Raw genomic sequence first — 20648 nt, 5'->3', positions numbered from 1 at the left:
AAAGGAGGGGGCTGCAATGCTTGGTAAGAAATGTACGCATTATCCTGCCCATGCAATTGTAACCCCTCTGTACAGTATGTTCACAAATAAAATTAAATTAAATTTAAAAAAAAAAGACAAAAGGTACAGAAAACAAAAATAGTGAAAAAACAAAACAACAAAAATACAAAGAGCAAAACAACAAAAAAACTCATTTACATTTCTTGGAGATCATTTCAACGAATATCATTTTATATGATCATATGAACACAGCTATTGAGCCTTTGTGATCCTCTCCTAAGCGGGGGATGTTCTATGTCTGTCCATTAAGTCCATTGGTTCAAAGGGTAATGTAAATCTAACATATCCTTATTGAATTTTGAATTTTGTTATAAATTTTGCCTTTGTTGTATATACATTCTCTGCTATTATTCCAGTGTAGTGCATGCTTCCCTTCAAATCTCTTAATGTTTGTTTTGTTTAAATGCCTAATGTTGAATTCATATATATTTATAGTTACATGATCTTGATGCTTCCTTTATCATTATATTTTTATCTAGACTTTTTCTTAAAATCTATTCATGTGATTGAAGTATAATCACCACTGCGCCTTGCTGGTTTCTATTTGCATGGGATATTCTTTTTCCACCCCTGATCTTTAAGTCTATGTAAATCCTTAAAGGTAAAGTGGGTCTCTTGTAGGCTCTTGAGTTTCCTTTCTCTACCCATTCAGTCACTCTAGGATTTTGGATTAGAAAACTTAATCTATTTACATTCAAAGTAATTATTGATTGGTTAGGACTTAACTACTTCTTTTTGGCTCATTGTTTTCTGCTAGTTTTGTAGATTCTTTCTTCCTCTCCTGCTATCTTCTTTTCTAGATTGAAGCTTTCCAAAGTGGTGTGTTTCTAGTCTTTCTTCACAATATTGATTCTTTGAATCCAGTTGTACTAGGCATTGTACTTACTAATTTGCATAGATTCTCTTATAACTTTAACATGTGATGGTTTATGGAAAGTGTTTCATTGCTTATGTTTGACAGATGAGGAAACTAAGGTTAATATATGGTCATTTACTAGGGTCACTCTCTTAGTACCCAAATACCTAGAATTCAAGTCTAAGTCTATCTGAGCTCTGCTCTCCTGCTTCATAATAGCATTGATGTTTTGCAGTTAGAGTGGGTCTGCTGAGGTCTTATTCTAGTCATCTCAAAGAAAACTACTCTCTTGGCTTAGAGCATTCCTGATCTGAGTTGTCTGATGTACAGACTTTTATTAAAGGTATTTGTGGCTTGGAGACTAACTGGGTCAAAACAACAAATGAGATCAAATGTCTTCTGCTTAGTTGCATCTAATAAGTAGCCTTTTTGCAGACTTTCCAGGCACTTGGCTGTCTCTTACATTCATTTGTAGTGATCAGAGTCCCTGAGATTTAAACATATGTTTTCCCTGTGAACTTTTGTCCTCTTCAAAACTACTTTCTGTTCTCTTATTAAATTCCAGCGTTTGTGACTAATATGCAAGGATAACTCCAGAAATGTTTATGTGATAAATTAAAGTGGGCAGGGTCTTCCGCTTACAAATTGCTTCAAGATAGAACTCAGATGTCTGCCCATAGACTTGCCTCATAAATGCTAACCTAAAACAAACTCGAGCTTTTATAAGTTCAGTTTGGCTTTGGCTCAAGGGCCTATTATTTCAATCCGTCTCCATAGGGTTCGGAGTTTTTGGCCTATTTCTCAAAATGAAGCCACAAGTACTTATTTATGACTCGGTGGAAAACAATCTGTGTAACTACATCTCAATGCTGCCTGAGAAAAGCGAGAAGATGGGATGTTTTTGTCTCTCTGTATCTAGCACATCCCTGTAACCGAATGACTCATTGACTATACCTCTGAGTCAGAAGGACAGCCATTTCAGAATTTCAGGTTGATGACTATTTGTTTTGGATATCAGAAGTTTGAATTCAAACAGGGACATGTTCCAAAACAATGTACTACCCTGAGACACAAATTAACCAGAGGCCTTGTAGGCGGCAGGAAGGTGTTTGCTTTATAAAGTGGAGGCATGTGTGGGTCTTTGCCCTGTTCACAGCCATGAAAGAAAGCAAAAGTGTTAAGTGTGACTTTTCCAAGTAAAGGGAGTCTGAAACCTCAGTGATTATTATTTCTAGAGGAGTAAATATTTCAGGAGAAAAAAGAAACGCCTTTGTACCAACTCCCTCAAAGTTTCTTGGCACGTTTGAATATTTCTAGTAACAGCTGAAACTACATTTACCTTCTCTGTAATAATTGGAAGCAGCTGTGTGTGGCAGAATTTGAATTTTCAGATTCCAAAGTGATTTTTTTTAATTTGGGGTAGAGTATTGATTTCAGGTGAGCTTCTCATATAAAAGGCTATTTTTTTCCTTCCTGATTATAGTATTCAGTCAGCTAATGATGTGATAGAGATACAGGTCATTCTTTATCCACTTTGTTGTGCACTCATACTTTTTAATGAAAACTGCACTTCTTCAGCTATTTGCACACCTTATCCATCTCTTTCTTATTCAAAGAGAAGAGATGGAGAAAATTCCTCCAGCACTTGGAATTTGACTCAACAATTTTCTCTTGCCAAAAAAACCATCTCATGATCAACAAAGAAGCTAGACAAATGTATTTTATTTGTAAATTCCAGGAAGGAAAAAAAAAGAGTAAAAACAATTAAAAACCTATTCCAGACTGTCCTCTATGTTGATAGAATTCAGTCTTCTAAAAGGCCTAGTGTTTTAGAGTCTTCAAAAGGGCAGAAGTTTCATCAAGATAGAAGACAGCATGGTGGCTTCTTACCTGATTTCCCATACTGCTCTGCTGCTTCTCATTTCATCTCCTTGCCTTACTGCTCTCAGAAGTAATGGGGGAAACAGTACTTACCTCCTGGACTTGTGGCAGTGAATAAATGGCATATGATGTGCAAAATGTTTCCAGTGGAGCTGAATAAATACTGGTTTCTTTCTTTCCATTTTCCTTTCTGGTTTCCTTTTGTCTTCCTTTCTTCCTTTTCTTTCCTTCTTTCTTTCCCTCTTTCCATTTCTTCCTTTTTTCCTCCCTTCCTTCTTTCCTTCCTTTCTTCCTTATTACATTTAATAACAGAGGTGATAATGACATGACGTATCTGAAGCCAAAGTCCAAGCCTCACTTTGGAAAGCAGTATGGAGGTTCCTCAAAAGACTCCACATAGAGCTCCCCTATGACCCAGCAATCCCACTTTTGGGCATTTACCCAAACGATCACAAAAAAAGACTATATTAAAGCTACCAGCACATCTATGTTTATTGCAGAATTTTTACCATAGCTAAGATATGGAACCAACCCAGATGCCCCTCAGTACATGAATGGATCAAGAAAATGTGATATATATATATATATATATATACATACATACACACACACACACACACACAATGGAATTCTATGCCTCCATCAGAAAGAATGACATCACCCCATTTGTTAGGAAATGGAAAGACTTGGAAAAAATTATATTAAGTGAAGTAAGCCAGACCCAAAGAAACATAGGTCCCATGGTTTCCCTTATTTGCAATAACTAGTATATGTCTAAGACAAGCAGAAAAAGATCAAAAGCTATGTACATATGACCATATAAGGTGATGCTAAGCAAAATGAACCCAAGATAGGGACACAAGAGGTTTTATCTTCATTGCTGTTGTTTTTAATGTACTATGTGATTTTTTTTTGTTTCTTTTGTATGTTCTTCCCCCCACGGTATAACCCCTGTTTTCATTGTATTTGATTCTGGTGTCCTGTATCTTGTATATACATTTTTCTAATTTGGGGAGGGGAATGAAAATAACAAAAAGGATCTCATTGTAACAATGAGATGTACAAGACATTATGTTGAAAATAAACTTTACAACTTGTCGGGGGAAGGAGGAGGAGTTGGGGAGGTGGGAGGGAAGTGATGGTAGGGGGAAAAAAGGAGGAGGTAACAATGCTCGATAGGAAATGTACTCATTACCTTACTCATGTAACTGAAACCCCTCTGTACAGTATTTTTACAATAAAAAACATATATTTAAATAAAAAATCCAGGCCTCAAAAGATCCAGGACCAGGCTTGAGGTTTGCTGGCCTGAGGCATCTATGACTCCATTCTTTGTATTGAAGAATAACTGTAGAATTTGAAACCAGTACACCAAACCATAGCATTAGGGATAGCAAATCTTTGAGTTATGTGCCACTTTGTAGATAGTTTGTGTTGTTACTAGAATTTTAATTAATAACTACATAGGGAAGGGATTCTAACAATGTAACCAAAAGAATGAGCTAAGCTTTCCCAAGCTAGCATCCAATAAATGTTTGTAGCATTGACTTTAATATACTTGGTCTGCAGATAAGTATTTTAGAGCAGAAAGGGAAACAAATAATAATTGCATGATGACACACGAAAATCCGAATATGCAGTTGCCCTGTCTGTGAACTGTGGAATGAAATTGCACGTGTCTTGGAGGCATTTCTATAATACTTTTGGCAAACATTTCTATAACACCAACTTAAAGTTTATCAAGAGACTACTTTATAACTAACAGTGTATATATGCATGTTATGTTCTCATCAACTTAGTGAGGTGGATTTAATGGTTAGACATCCATTAGATTCAGAAAAGTTGATAAGATTTCACATACTTACAAACTGAAAAATCAGGGATTTGCCCAACTCCAAATATATGTGCTTACAATGACTCCCTGTCTATCTCTGAGTTTTGCTACATTATAGTCATAAAATAATCGAATTTTAGAAGTTATCTAATCTACCTTCTTCCTTCTGCACAGGAGAAAACAGACTAAGAGAGCCTGCTAGCCTCCTCAAATTCCCATGGCTAGATCTAGTTATGGGAAACACTGCTCTACAGCAAATACTCTATTGGTAGGGCTGTACTTAGGCACCCATGGAAATCAATGGAAGTAGAGAACATGGTTTTTACCCTTGTGATGGTTCATGTCTACTTGGGGGAAACCATAGTGCAGCAGCGGAGAGAGGCTGAGAAAGAGGGGGCCATAAAATACTACACCCTAGCCCTGCCACTTCCGAACATCGTGATTTAATCATTCTGGACCTTCTTATTTAATGGTTCTCAACTCTCCAAAAATACTTCTTTAATCAACGTTGCGCTGTATTTTTCTTATTGCTATTGTTCTAGTCTGCCTAAATTAGAAAACCTTTTGGGTTGAGAATCAACCGTATAGTCATCCTTGTATCCCATGTGCCTAAAAAAAAAAAAAAAGTCTAGGCCAATGCAAACTACACAAAGCCTGTGTGGGTCAAGGGAATTGTTAACCTCAAAAATGTAAATCCAGGGCTGGGAATGTGGCTTAGTGGTAGAGTGCTTGCCTAGCATGCATGAAGCCTTGGGTGTGATTCCTCAGTACCACATAAACAGAAAAAACCCAGAAGTGGCTGTTAGGAAAATGGAGGAGAATGGAAAAGGAATAGGCCAGACTTGATCATCAACAGGGAAGGACTGTTTATTGAGGAGCAGTGAGGAGCACAGACCTTCCCATAGGATTGAAGGTTGTGGAAGGGATTGGATTTGGAGTGGGCTTATATACTGATCTTAACAAGGAAGCAGAGAATTAAAAAAATGGGCTATGGTCTCCTGGGGCCGAAGAGTGATGTCCTTGGCCAGGCTTGCTGTGGAATGCTGGGTATGGGGGCTATTGTCTCCTAGAGGCCAAGGTCAGAATGGCCTGCCTGCCGACAAGCACATGAGCACATACCTGGTGCTTTGCTTGATGCTGGGGACTCAATCCTTCAGTGGTGCTGTAGCTGAAGTGGTAGAACACTAGCCTTAAGCAAAAGAAGCTCAGGGACAGTGCCCAGACCCTGAGTTCAAGCCCCAGGACTGGGAGGGGATGAGAGGAAGGAATGTAAATCCAAGTATCCTTACCTACTGTAAGATCTGGTTAATGGTGTCACATGGATAAAAATCACTGTCTATACCTTAAGCCTCACTTCAGTACAGAAATACTCCATATCCACTGTTATCTGGGAAGGTCAGAAGGAAAGGGGCCCTCCCTTAGACAGTTACAGAACATACATCTACTCCTTTTGTAACACCCAACCCCCAAGAAGAACCAAGTGCAAACAGAATGGGCTGACCAGAGAACAGGAAATTCTCTACTGTAGCTGAGTGTATGTAAATAATCAATATCTCCCTCAAGAGAGACAGTTAAACCAAGGAAGGATTGCGAAATGGCCAGCCATTGACACCTATCTGACAGGTATCTATGGACACCCATCTCCTACTTAGATTACACCACCCTGAGATCTTCATGGACCACAGCCCAAGTGTGATTCCTCCAAGGCATGAGCAGGGGCCTCACTGGCAGCTCTCCAGTTGAACCATGACTTTGCTTCTTGTTTTCCAACTTCTTGGTCTGTAGAGCTCCAATGGATTCTTAGATTCCTGGATTTCTTAGACCTAGTTGCTCCTGCTGTGCTGTGGACTTTGGGAGATTTCTGAGGCTTTAAAAATAGCCTTTTGCAGGTTTTCAGAGGACAGGTTTCCTTCCTGCCAAAAATGTGTGGTATGTGGATTTCATGGGCAACAGTGAGCCTTTGTTGTAGAGTTGAAAGTGCAGGTCCCCCGTCCTCCCCCCCACCCCCAGCCTGCTGCAGTGCTTTGCCTAATGTCACTGACCTTGTTTTAATTAAGTCCTCCTTTTGTGTTAGACTTGGTGCCAAGAAGACTAAACGAGTGTTGTCTCTTTCAGTGGGCTTTGTTGTTGGTCTTAGCAATTCTATTTTAGGAAATTTTGAAGGGTCACTCCTCTGTGGACTGAGATAAGGGTTATGAGCTTTTTTTCTCAAGAAATACCATTCTGTTAAGTGACCATTATCTTTGTTTGTCTTTCTGACTCATGTAACCGAATTCTAAAATTCAAGAGAATTTTTCTGGCTCCTGATGGAAACTGGAGATAATGATGTAATTTGCAGGCCTTTGTTAGATGGAGAGAGCTTCACCTGCATTTGCCCTTAGGAAATTCCAACAGCCTTGAACTTTTAAGAAATGTACAGAAGAGGAAGTGTGATGACCACTCCTTGTGGCTTATGTTCAAAACTTGAGTAGTGGGTGTATTAGCTCCTGAGGGCTGCTATAACAAATTACCGTAAATTGGATTCTTGAAACAACAGAAATTCATTTGGTAAGGTGAATCATCTCAGAAGCCACATTTTAAAATACAGAATATTGGTGTATTTATTACACAGTTAACAAGCTGCAGGCCACCAGTTGTTACAAAGGCCTGTAGCACACAAATTCATATAACACAGCTAGGAAAGAAATAACAAAAACAATACCACCAAGCCAATTCAGCTCCAATGGAGAGCTGAATTGGGATGCCATGATGACTGGAGATGAGCCAGGAGACAGGACACAGGACACAATCATGGAGACACACATGGCATGGTGTCCCGGAGGCTAGGCTGGTCCAGGCTTAAATAGGTTGGTGCAGGGGGAAGATCCACAAGAAATTCCCAGTCCCAGGCACTGGGCTGACAGATTCAGTAACTATCAGCCAAGTGCCTGCCCCTGTCTCCAGGGATCCCTCCAGGGAGGCGGGTGATGGGAGGGGCCTTCCTTCCCTTCCCCAGGCATGAAGGCAAGATGCCAGACCCCCACAATCCACCATGTGGCTAATATGGCGCTGGCCAGACCTGACCTCCTCACTTCGGTATCAGTTCTAGAGGCTAGAAGTCTCAAGTCAAGGTGTTGATAGTCTCTCTCTCTCTCTCTCTGTCTCTGTCTCTGTCTCTGTCTCTGTCTCTCTCTCTCTCTCTCTCTCTCTCTCTCTCTCTCTCTCTGTGAATCCTATAGGGTAAGAGTGCTTGCTGGCATTCCTTGACTAATAGATGCATCACTCCAATTTCTGGCTCTGTCATCACATGGTCATCTTATCCCCACATGGCGCTATCTACCCTTCCTGTTATAAGGACAGAAGTCCTATTGAAATAGAGCTCACTCTAATAAATTCATTTTAACTTGATTCTGCAAAGACCCTATTTCTAAAGGAATTCAACATATTTAGTGAGGGAGAAACACATTATAAATGGCTTGGTACAACTCCTATACCATATACTGTCACAGAAACATCTGGAAGTATTATATAGATTAAAAACTGCAAAACTAAAGGCCACCCCTGTCTCCCATCAGCACTACATTCTAAAACACTCATGATAGCTAGTATACATATTTCCTTGTGCTTGCTGTGTGCCTGGCACCCCTTTAGGCCTCATAGTTACAGCCATGAATAAGATACATGTGGTATAGCCCTCCTGCAACATAAAGTCTATGGGAGTGGTATAACCCCTGTTTGTCACTGTATATGATTCTGGTGCCCTGCATCTTGTATATACATTTTTCTAATTTGGGAAAGGGAAGGGAAATAACAAGATGCTGAAACAAGGATACAGGTTGACCCATTGTAACAATGAGATGTACAAGATACTATGTTGAAAATGAACTTTACAACTTTGGGAGAGAGGCGGGGAGGGAAAGGATAGTAGGGGAAAAACAAAGGAGGAGGCAACAATGCTTGATAGGAAATGTACTTATTACCTTACTCATGTAACTGTAACCCCACTGTACAGTATCTTTACAATAAAGATATACAAAAATGAAAAAGTATATGAAAAAATGAAATGTGCATTAGAGGTACCTTGTCCTAAATATTAGTTAATGCCAAGTACTGTTTATAATAAGGATTTCTTTTCCTTGGATGTCATTGCCAGAGGCCTATTGAGAGAATATTGGGTGCTGAGATGGAAATGAATGAATATTAGATATCTCTGAGTTTGTTAAACATGATAGAGTTCTACTGTGTATCAAACAATCCTAAAATCTCAATGCTCAAAAGTAATTCTGTGCTTCTGTTCCGTGTGCTTCTGTACACACATACGCACATTCCATTCCTACCACCACCAACCTGCAGGCTCTGCTCTGTGTCACCCTTTATTCAGAACCCCATCTGGAATCATATAGGTTTCTGTGGGGCAAAGAGAGAAAAAGAAGTGAGTAAATCACATACTGACTCTTAAAACTCTACACCGGAAAGCTGTGTTGTAGCCACTTATATTTTATAGCCAAAGCAAATGACCAGCCTTATTTTATTTCAGCAAATCATGGATGCTCATTTTGCCTGTGCTTGGAACAGAGATCACACAAGGTATCTGAGATATAGAACAGAGTAGATGATCAGGGCAGGTTTGATTTAAGCTTTAGGCTATTCCCTCCTCTCTCTGCACACTTACCCCTAAAGCTCATGAGAGGGAACCCTGCATGCTCCTTTGACTATTGCTTCTCAGGTTTGGTCAGTGGCCATGCTGACCATGTGTCAGCTAAGAGAGACCTTGCTTTCTAGGACCTGAAGAAGGAAATTCCAAACTTGGAAAAGCCACAAATCAAGTACTATAATTTTGATCTGATATATCCCCCCAAAAGCTCAAGCGCCTTTGGCACTTGGTAGAAGTGAAGTTTAGTGAGGTGAAGTCAGGCCAGTGGGTGGATCCACTCTCTCTCGTAGTTTCCTAATTGCCTCTAGGTGAGGGTTTCCCTGCCATGTGTTTTCATCATGATGGAAACCACCATGGGCTCAAAAACAAGTCAACCATCCATGGTCTGGAACCTTCAAAACTGTAAGCCAACATGAACCTTCCCTCCTAGTAAGTGGTCTATCTCAGTCATTTTGTCACAGTAACAGAAAGCAGATGAACACATCAGGAAATAATATACATTCCTAACCAATTCCTCACATTTTCCCTTTAAACAGGAACCTCATGTGCATGCATACAATATGCTTTTAGACCTATATATTTTATTAACTCACAACTTTTCAAGTCTATATTCTGTCTTACGTAAAGCAAGGCAATTCATTAAAATCTTGGGTTCCATAGATTGGCAGCTTGCCATATTACATTATGTTTTTCATCCTCAAGTTCTAAAATTGCTTCCCTGAAATAAACAGGAAAAAAAGAAGTCATCAGTAGTTAAAATTACTTTTGTTTTTGTCCTGTTCCTCTTAGTGACTATGGCAGTGAAATTAGCCTGATTGCCTCCATGCCCATCTGGGTAGCCCAGGAAGGGTGAGCAATGTTCTAAGTTCTCAGAGGAGACATGGCCTCAATGACAGCTGGCCCAGCCTGCAGGAGCTCATTGTAGAAAGTTCAGTACCTTGGGATCCCAAACTATGCATAACTCATTCATAGGCTGGAGATGTCCTGTGCCTTGGAGCCAGACAAGGCTTCCTGGAATTCCACCCACCTTCCTGATTCCCTGTGTACCTCTAGCAGTAGGCAGTGCCTCACAAGTATCATGTCCCCAGGGTTCTGGATCCTTTGAAAGGAGACAAGATTGAAATGCCCCGCTGTAGAATACAAAGTGCTTTGTAGCACTTAAGTGGTTCCTATCATCTGGTTGGGGCCACAAAGACACAGGAGCATCTGAGAGTCCCACACTAGCTATCCCTCTCACATGTACCCTCAGCACCCCCTCCTTTTACCCTCCACCTGTTGGTTCCCTCCTACATAGTCTCCCATTACCATGGTCATCATCACTCACCATTATTTGAGGTCTAGATTTCACAAATCAGCAAGAAAATGGCATATTTGATTTCTTGAGTTTCATCTCACTCAATCTGAGCTCCATCTTTGTCCATTTTTGTTTCATTTTTCTTTATATATATGGATAAGTATATATAAAGGATTATTATATAATAGTTTATTCACCAATTGTTGAGTACTTTGGTGAACTGAGATGCAATAAACATGGGTATGCAGATATCTTTCTTGTATATTGATTTATTCTCCTTTAGATATATGCCCAAGTTGTATGCCAGGGTAATAAGGTAGGTCTATTTTTAATGTTTGGAGGAATTTACATACTGATTTTCATTTATTAGTTTATGTTCCTACCACCAGTGTGTAAGGGTTCCTTTATCTTTGTATCATCACCAGTATTTGTTGTTTGTTTTCTTGATGACTGCCGTTCTGACAGGCTTGAGGTATGTGTTTTGGGGAAACTTATCATACAATGGCTAGTAAGAGACTAAGAAGGTAGAGCTAGAGGACAGGGAGGAAAACTCAAAGTTTGCTTGAGGATGTGAGTAAAGGTAGAAACTACAAGGTGCTGGTGGCTCCCACCTGTAATCCTAGCTACTCAGGAGGCTGAAATTTAAGGATCACAGTTCAAAGCCACCCCAGACAGGAAAGTCTGTGAAACTCTTATCTCCCATTAGCAACCAAATAGCTGGAATTGGAGCTGCGGCTCAAATGATAGAGTACCAGCCTTGAGCCAAAGAGCTCAAGGTCAGGCACCAGTGCTTGCAATCCTAGCTACTCAGGAAGCTGAGTAGCTGAGGATTGCAGTTCAAAGTCAGACCAGACAGGAAAGTCCTTGAGACTCTTTTTTTTTGGGGGGGGGGAGGGGGTCCGGTCATGGGGCCTGAACTCTGGGCCTGGGCACTGACCCTCAGCTCTCCAGCTCAAGGCTAGCGCTCTACCACTTGAGCCACAGCGCCACTTCCAGCTTTTTTTCTTTTTGCTTATGTGGTGCTGAGGAATCAAACCAAGGGCCTCAGGCATGCAAGGCAAGCGCTCTACCACTGAGCCACCTTCCCAACTCCCAAGTCCTTGAGACTCTTCTCTCCAATAAACCACCAGAAAACAGGAAGTGGTACTGTAGCTCAAGTGGTAGAGCACTCGTCTTGAGCTAAAGAGCTGAGGGACAGTGCCCAGGCCCAGAGTTCAAGCCCCATGACTGACCAAAAAAAAAAAAAAAAAGAGCTCAGAAATAGCACTCAGGCCCTAATTTCAAACACTAGGACTGATACCAAAAAGAAAGGAGGAAGGAAGGAAGGAAGGAAGGAAGGAAGGAAGGGAGGGAGGGAGGGAGGGAGGGAGGGAGGGAGGGGGGAGGGAGGAAGGAAAGAAGGAAGGAAGAAAAGGAAAGAAAGAAAGAATCTAGATACTACTGAGAAGCCTCCTTCATTTAAGGATGTGAGACTTATTGATAGTTTGGAATCATGATGCTGAGAGATGATAGTGGAAAATACTGGTAGAGGATGAGGATTGAGTAAGAAGTGAAAAACAAATAAAAAAACATACAGCTAGTTTAGGTAACACTTTTTAAAAGTTTGGCGAGGGAAAGGAGGAGAAAGGATTGTCCTGACAAGAAATGAGAGATTAAGATTCGTTTGTGATTCATTGTGGATTCTCCACATATAGGTACACATAATGTCTCACTCCTGATTCCAGGGCAGAAGATTTATGCCCATATACTATAGGTCTAAAATATTAGAATTCTAAATCTACCTGATAAATAAAGTATGTTCTAGCGTCCTATGTATACAAATATACTTTGTTCGTGGTCTGGAAAGCCAATTTTGAATTCTCAGACTCCAGTGGTGCAGAGAAGACTCTCAGCATGCTCACCTTACCCACTTCATCTCAACTACTTCTGGTACCAGGTGCATACATGTCTGAACAGAGTCGCCCACATGTCCAAGCTCCACCCACAGCCTCAGGCCTAAGATCTAGCCACTGGTCTGTTCTCAAGAATGATCTTGTGAAGCCGGGCACTGGTGGCTCACATCTGTAATGCTAAATACTTAGGAGGCTGAGATCTGAGGATCATATTTCAAAGCCAGCCCCAGCAGGAAAATCCTTGGGACTTTTCTCTCCAATAAAACTACTCAGAAAAGGCCAGAAGCAGCACTGTGGATCAAGTGGTAGAGCACTAGCCTTGAGCAAAAGAAGCTCAGGGACAGTACCCGGCCCAGAGTTCAAACTTCAGGACCAGCAAAAAAAAAAAAAATGACCTTGAGAATAGATCCATACAGTTCCCAAAGCAGTCAGAATTCTCAAGTGTAGGTATCTGGTCAAAAGGGAAATGAGAAAATGCAGTTTCTGGAGAATACAGAATCCACATGGACATATATACCCCTTGGCTTGATGGACTTTTGGTTCTATGGAGAGGAAAAATGGTAGAACCAAAGCAGGACTTGTAAACTGTTAAGGTTTGAGGAAGGAATTTCTTTTGCCCAAGTCTATGTGCAAAATTAAGTGATGCAATGATATCCAGTACTTGTGGTCTCTTATGTTTCTTGTCTGACCACTTGGTTTCTTTCTTTGTGTGTTTGTTTCTCCTAGTGGGCTGTTTATTACCATTCATGACAAGGACCACATTGCAACAATCCTGAACTCTTGGCCAGAAGAAAATATTAAGGTATGATACAGTTTTCATTGCTGTTGCTCTATTGTCAACCTGCATCAGAATCATTCCACTTTTAAACTGGGCACCAGTGGCTCTCGCCTGTAATCCTAGCTACTCAGAAGGCTGAGATCTGAGGAATAAGGTTCAAAACCAATCCAGGGAAGAAAGTCTGTGAGAAACTTATCTCCAACTAACCACAAGAAAACTGGAAGTGGTGCTGTGGCTCAAGTGGTAGAGTCTTGAGCTGAAGAGCTAAAGGACAGCACCCAGGCCCAGAGTTCAAGCCCCATGACCAACCCCCCCCCAAAAAGTATCATTCCACTTTTAAATGGAACCATTAGAATGCTGATGGCAACACTGTACCTTTCTTTCTAGGCCCAGACCACAAACCTGCAATAAACAAACATAAATGTACCATAGAGTAGAGATTTACTTCAACCAGATGTCTGTGTGAAATTGCTTATTGTTATTATTCTTAAGAATCTGAGGAAATATGTATGGAACATGTGCTAAATACACAAAGCCAGTTTCCATGGGAAATATTAGATATACACATCATGTTAGAAGGAAAACAACACAGAGAGTCACTGACATGTCAGAGGAATAACAAGGTAGAATTGATCAGAGATAAGTGAGGAACAGAGAAAGAGCTGAGGATGTTCAAAGAAGCGGAGGCCACTCTTCGTTTGAAGGAAATCTGCTATGTCTTTGTGAGGTAAATGAATTGAATTGAGGATAGAGTTTGGATCATTGGGCATTGCAGACACTAAGATGTAGTTGAGAACTTTTTATAACAAGAGAGAATGTAAGGTAACCATTGTCTCCTCACCTGGGTGTATGTAACACAGGTATACATAGCAATAGGGGCTTGTATGCAGAGGGACAAACCCAACATTATATATGTGTGTGTGTGTGTGTGTGTGTGTGTGTGTGTGTGTGTGTGTGTGTGTGTGTATGTATATATATATGTACGTATATATATTATTGTAAAGATACTGTACAGAGGGGTTACAGTTACATGAGCAAGGTAATGAGTCCATTTCCTATCAAGCATTGTTAACCCCTCCTTTTTTCCCTACCATCCCTTCCCTCCCCACCTCCCCAACTCCTTCCCACCACCCCCACCCCAGCCCCAAAGTTGTAAAGTTTTTTTTCAACATAGTGTCTTATACATCTCATTGTTATAATGGATCAACCTATATCCTTATTTCAGCATTTTGTTATTTCCCTTCCCCTCCCCAAATTAGAAAAATGTATATACAAGATTCAGGACACCAGAATCAAATACAGTGACAACAGGTATTGTACCATGGGGAAGAAAATACAAAAGAAACAAAAAAAATCACATAGTACACTAAAAGTACATTAAAAAAAAACAGGGAAGATAAAATCTCTTGTGTCCCTATCTTGCAAACCCAACATTTCTTTCTGAAGTTCAATTTCACTCCAAAATTTAGGGAGGAAACATTTTTATATAACAAACAAGATATAAATGTGAAATGTAATGTGTTCATTTTTAAATTTAAAACATGCAATGTTTTAGAAATTTATTAGCTTCTAGCTAAGTCCCCAGATCTCTTATTGCTGTTAAGACTTCCATGGAAGCGTTTGAAGAGCTCTGGCATCTAAGTCATGATCATTTCTGGGAACAACATGGAGGAAGATGCTTAGAGAGTTATTCTGCCCTATGAGCTGCAGGGGTTGGCACTGACTGAGTAGAGTATAAGTAACTCTCCTGTCAAACACTCACATCACCCAGCCACCAGTGGGACACTGTGGTGCCCTGGTATTTCTTTGCCAGGGCCTCTCTTCCCTCCTTCCTGCCAATTCGCTGAGCCTCTTCACCCCTCTCCAAAAGGCACCAAATACAGCTTCTATCTGCCTACTTCTGTCCACTTCTGGCAGAACAAAGGAAAACTGACTCTCGGGAGTCAGGCCTGAACCACAGAAAATGCCCTTGGATATGCAGCCTGCTTATGATGAATAGTTTATTTTGTATATCTCTTGTTTGGGTATGATTTTTGCCCTGTGTTTTTCTTTCCTGGCTGTCTGCTTAGACTCTTGTTATCTGCAGGCTTTGACTTTGCAGGTTCTGGTCTCAGAGATGCAAGTCTCCAGGGCATGTCTAGGATCAATGGAATGAAATTTGGAGGATCTTAAGGGAAGTTAGCTCATGAGATGGGAAGTTAACTCAAGACTAACCTCAGTGGGCATGCTGCCAAGGGCCTTTTTTTAATATATATTTTTTATTGTAAAGATACTGTACAGAGGGGTTAAAGTTACATGAGTAAGGTAATGAGTCCATTTCCTATCGAGCATTGTTACCCCCTCCTGTGTTTTTCCCCTATTATCCCTTACCTCCCCATCTCCTGCCTCCTCCCTCCCCCCACCCCAAAGTTGTAAAGTTCATTGTCAGCATAATGTCTTGTACATATCATCGTTATAGTGGGTCAACCTATATCCTGTTTCAGCATTTTGTTATTTCCATTCCCCTACCCAAATTAGAAAAATGTATATACAAGATGCAGGACAGCGGAATCAAATACAGTGAGAACAGGGGTTATACCATGGGGGAAGAACATACAAAAGAAACAAAAAAATCACATAGTACATTAAAAACAACAGCAACAAAGATAAAACCTCTTGTGTCCCTCCCTATCTTGGGGTTCATTTTGCTTAGCATCATCTCATATGGTCATATGTACATAGCTTTTGACCTTTTCTGCTTGACTCATACATATACTATATATTGCAAATAAGGGAAACCATGGGACCTATGTTTCTTTGGGCCTGGTTTACTTTACTTAATATAATTTTTTCCAAGTCTCCATTTCCTAACAAATGGGGCAATGCCATTCTTTCTGGTGGAGGCATAGGATTCCATTGAATACGTACACACCACATTTTCTTGATCCATTATTCTACTGAGGGGCATCTGGGTTGATCTGATATCTTAACTATAGTGAATAATACTGTGATTAAACATAGTTGTGCAGATAGCTTTAGTATAGCCTTGTTTGTGATCATTTGGGTAAATGCCCAAAAGTGGGATTGCTTGTTCATAGAGGAGTTCTATGTGGAGTCTTTGGGGAAACCTCTATACTGCTTTCCAAATTGGTTGAACAAGTTTACATTCCCACCAACAATGAAGTAGGGTTTCCTTTTGGCCATATCCCCTCCACCATCTGTTGTTATTAGACTTCTTGATTATAACCATTCTAACTGGGGTGAGGTGGTATCTCAATGTTGTTTTGATTTGCATTTCTTTCATGGCTAGAGAAGTTGAGCATTTCTTCATGTATCTATTGGCCATTCTTACTTCCTCTTCAGAGAAGTTTCTCTTTAAGTCTTTAGCCCACTTATTAATTGGGTGGTTGTTTCTTTGAGGATTTGTTAGGGGACTTAAGTTTTTTAGTTCTAAGTATATTTTAGATATCAGACCCTTGTCTGTTGTATGGCTAGTGAAGATTTTCTCCCAGTCCATGGGCTTTCTATTGATCTTGCTAGCTAAGTGCTTTGCCATGCAGAAGCTCTGCAGTTTTGTGCAATCCCATTTGTCCAACCTTTCTTTGATTTGTTGTGTTTCTGAGTCTTTATTAAGAAAATTTGAGCCTGTGCCAAGGAGCCCTAGAGTTTCTCCTATTCCTTCCTGTAATGTGTTCAGAGTATCTGTTTTTAACCAGAGGCCTTTGATCCATTTGGAGTTGATTCTGGTGCAGGGTGATATAGAAGATTCTAGCTTTAGTTTTCTACAGGTGATTAACCAATTTTGCCAGCACCATTTACTGAAGAAGCTGTCTTTCTTTCGTTCTATGTTTTTAGCTCCCTTATGGAAGATTAGGTGACTATATGTCTGTGGGCTTATTTCTGGGTTTTCAATTCTATTCAATTGGTCCTGAAGTCAGTTCTTGTGCCAGTACCAAGCTGTTATGATTATTATGGCTTTGTAGTAGAGTTTGAAATTTGGTATTGAGATTCCTCCAGCACTGTTCTTTTTGCTAAGGATTGTTTTTGCTATTTGGGGTCTTTTTTTTGTTCCATATGAGTTTTTGGATTGCTTCTTCTATTTCCTTGAAGAATGAGGTTGGGATATTGATAGGTATCGCAGTGAATTTGTAGATAGCCTTTGGCAATATTGCCATTTTCACAATGTTAATCCTCCCAATCCAGGAGCATGGGAGGTTTTCCCACTTCCTTAGTTCTACTTTAATTTCCTTTCTCAGGTTTTTAAAGTTTTCATCATAGAGGTCCTTCACTTCTTTAGTTAACTCCTAGATATTTATTTTATTTTTTGTGGGGTTATTACAAAAGGAGTTGCTTTCCTTATTTAACACTCACTCTTCTCATTATTGGAATACAGAAAGCCATTGATTTTTTGAGGGTTAATTTTGTACCCTGCTACTTTGCCAAAGTTTTGAATCAGCTCAAGTAACACTTGGGAGTGGAGTCCATGCAGTTCTTTAAATACAAGATCATGTCATCTGCAAAGAGGGAGAGTTTTACTTCATCTTTCCTTATTTGGATCCCCTTTATGTTTGCATCTTGTATTATTGATCCAGCCAGGCATTCTAATACTAAATTGGAGAGAAGTGGAGAGAGTCTCATTCCTGAATTTCGAGGAAATGGCTTTAGCTTTTCGCCATTAAGAATAAAACTGGATATAACTTTGTCATACACAGCCTTTATTATATTGAGGAATTGAACACTGATCTTTTCCACATGCCTGGACAGCTCAACCATGGGAAATTTTGAACACAATAGGCATCTCAGAAGACATTTGCTGAGTTAAAGGAACATCTTCCATATACCAGGCACTGCACCAAGAACCAAGATGGAGTTCTCATTAATGCATATAGTAGTAGTTTATAAAAACTGCAAAGAATGAATAAGAATGATGAAAGGGCACTCTCATGTAAAAAACTAAAAAAAAAAATCCCTTTCCACCAAGCTGGCACAGGGGCTGGGGAAGGGAATCATGGCCTGAATTTTAGGTTTTAGTTGCTCCTTTTGGCAGGGCACAGTTGCTACTGGGGAGGTCCTGATACAACAGATGCACAATAAAAGAAGCATAGGTCTTGTCCCCAAATAGCTTTATGTCCATTGTTAGGAAACCTTAGGAGCTGCATATCTGTTGACTTCAATAAACAAACCTTATCATCCTTCTAGGTTTCAGTGATGATTTTAGAGGTAGAGAAACACAGAGATGGGGGGATGTCACTTTCAAGGAATAGGACTCAAACAAGCCCCAAAGAGAGAACTATCCACACCTCTAAGAATGGTGTAAGTTATACAAGCAGCTCTGAGCCAGTAAGTGGCATCTAATTCAGTTGCTCTGGACAGCATTAATTGATGCCTGCTCTGTAAGAGTTTCTTAGGGTTTCTGGATAAAGCCATTAGACCCTAACTCAAAGAGCTTTCAAGATAGTTAGAGAAGCTGACCAGGAAGCAAAGACAGCACAGACCACTGGCTTCCCACCCACCCTGCAGGACCCTGGAGTGGTCATTTCACTTTTGGAAAAGCCTGAAGATGAGATCTAATGATTATGGAGCAGAAGTAACTCTGGCTTTGCAACAGACAGACCAGAACTCTGGTCCTGAATATTCTGTTTACTATGTGCAGATAAACTCTCTGTGCTTTGCTTTCCTACTGTGAAGAATATTAGAATGTGTGTGCACGTCAAAGGGAAATTGAATGAATATTGTCATGACTGGAGGCATCAGAGGCAGCTGTGGTATTCGTAGCTGTGCAGAGATTACAGACAGAGATTACAGAGAGGTGTCTTTCTTGGGAATCAGAGGTCTGAAATAGGCAGTCCAATGAAATCAGTGGACCCTAGACACATTTGATTTGGCCCTCAGTGATTGTTGAGAATTTTTTTAATTTAAAGGTAGCATTTTAAAGTAAGATACCATTTTCAAAAACAAATACCAAAACACTTGGATTTCTGGGTTTTTGTTTGTGTGTTTTTTAGAAAACCAAGAACTATAACTTGTTGGGCCAATAGTTTGGTATGTAAATAGGCCAACTAGGGCTGGATGTGGCTCAGACTTCTACCTTGCCCCACTCCCGGGGTTTTCTGTGAATGTATCCTCCCCCATACCCAAGGCACCCTCCAAAACTTCCCAATGTTCCAAGCTTCAGCCTTCTTTCCAGTTGCCTTAAAAAGTGAAGGCAAAGGGGGCTGGGAAGGTGGCTCAGTGGTAGAGTGCTTGCCTTGCATGCATGAGGCCCTGGGTTCGATTCCTCAGCACCACATAAGCAAAAAGAAAAAAGTCGGAAGTGGCGCTGTGGCTCAAGTGGTAGAGCGCTAGCCTTGAGCTGAAGAGCTCAGGGACAGCGCCCAGGCCCAGAGTTCAGGCCCCATGGCCTGACCCCCTCCCCCCCAAAAAAGAGAGAAGGCAAAGCTCTCCCTGCTTAGGTAATGAATTTACTCATCATCCTTTGTGTAATGCTTTAGGCTGATGGAGGAATTGTTCATTTCATTTGGTTTTCAAAGGCACAAGAGGGCAGAAAAGACTGCTTCTGAGCCCCCCAGGGTGGGTTAAGAATTGGCAGGATTGTGTTTTGCTCATGTTAAGATGAAGTCGCTTTTTTTGAACATGTAAAGATGAAATAACCTGTCTGAGATCATTCACAGATGTGGGTTGGGGCCCAGCCCAGAGCCTGCTACCGAGCTTCCTCTCTCCCAGCAGCGGAGTAGCTGAGGCAGAGTTTCTCAGTCTTTAGGCTCTGCTGCTACTGGCTTCCTGGATAAAGAGGAGGACTCAAGTCAGAAGGTAAAAACTGAACTCTGTGGTTTCCCAGCTAGAAAGTAAAGTTGCAAGCCGAGACGTAAAAGAGGTGGGCCATGAGGGAAATGGAGCCAAATGCTGGATCGTGAAGTTTTGTGAGCCTTTCTTGTTCAGGGAAGAAGCCACACCAGGCTGCTAAGAGCTGTCCAGCATTAGTCACAAAAGAAGAGTGAAAACTGCTTTTCTGACTCTTTACCACATGGTCCATTACTTGGAGCCAAGAGAAGAATCCCCCTCCTCCACAACAGATGTCCCAAGTTCCTAAATCTCTCTCATCTCAGCCACAGCAGCGTCGGGGAATGATATGCTGAGAGATGTTTAGATAGTAGAGTTAAGGAAACACAGGCTACCAGTAGAAACCAGCCATGTAGGTGCTTAAACTTGGATCAGATTGTCAGGGCCAAGTGCTTACTTAATATGCACTGGTCTGTGTTGTGTTAAATTCCACTCTGTGCTTACTTAGTGTCAAAGGCTGAGTGTCCCTAGACATGGTCTATGAGATATTAATTCACATAGTAGAAAGTGCTCTTGGGCCAATCCCTGTGAAAGGGAGAAAGGCAAGATAATGCATAGAATGAGAATTATCTGTGTTTTATAGACAAAAAATATCTGAGAT

The 20648-nt window shown here is 40.7% G+C and overlaps 1 protein-coding gene across 1 annotated transcript in view; it reads left to right on the top strand.

Moving 5' to 3' along the window:
- The window catches only part of Me3 (malic enzyme 3, NADP(+)-dependent, mitochondrial), a 200179-nt gene that overhangs the window by 118183 nt on the left and 61348 nt on the right, over positions 1-20648 (top strand). Inside the window, exon 4 of the mRNA XM_013013980.1 lies at positions 13177-13252. Within this exon, the coding sequence (XP_012869434.1) occupies positions 13177-13252 (76 nt within the window). The remainder of the gene's footprint in view (positions 1-13176; positions 13253-20648) is intronic.

This window comes from Dipodomys ordii, unplaced genomic scaffold (assembly GCF_000151885.1).
Source record: "Dipodomys ordii isolate 6190 unplaced genomic scaffold, Dord_2.0 Scaffold22, whole genome shotgun sequence".
Classification (NCBI taxonomy): Eukaryota; Metazoa; Chordata; class Mammalia; order Rodentia; family Heteromyidae; genus Dipodomys; species Dipodomys ordii.
This window is presented reverse-complemented; position numbering and strand designations above follow the sequence as displayed.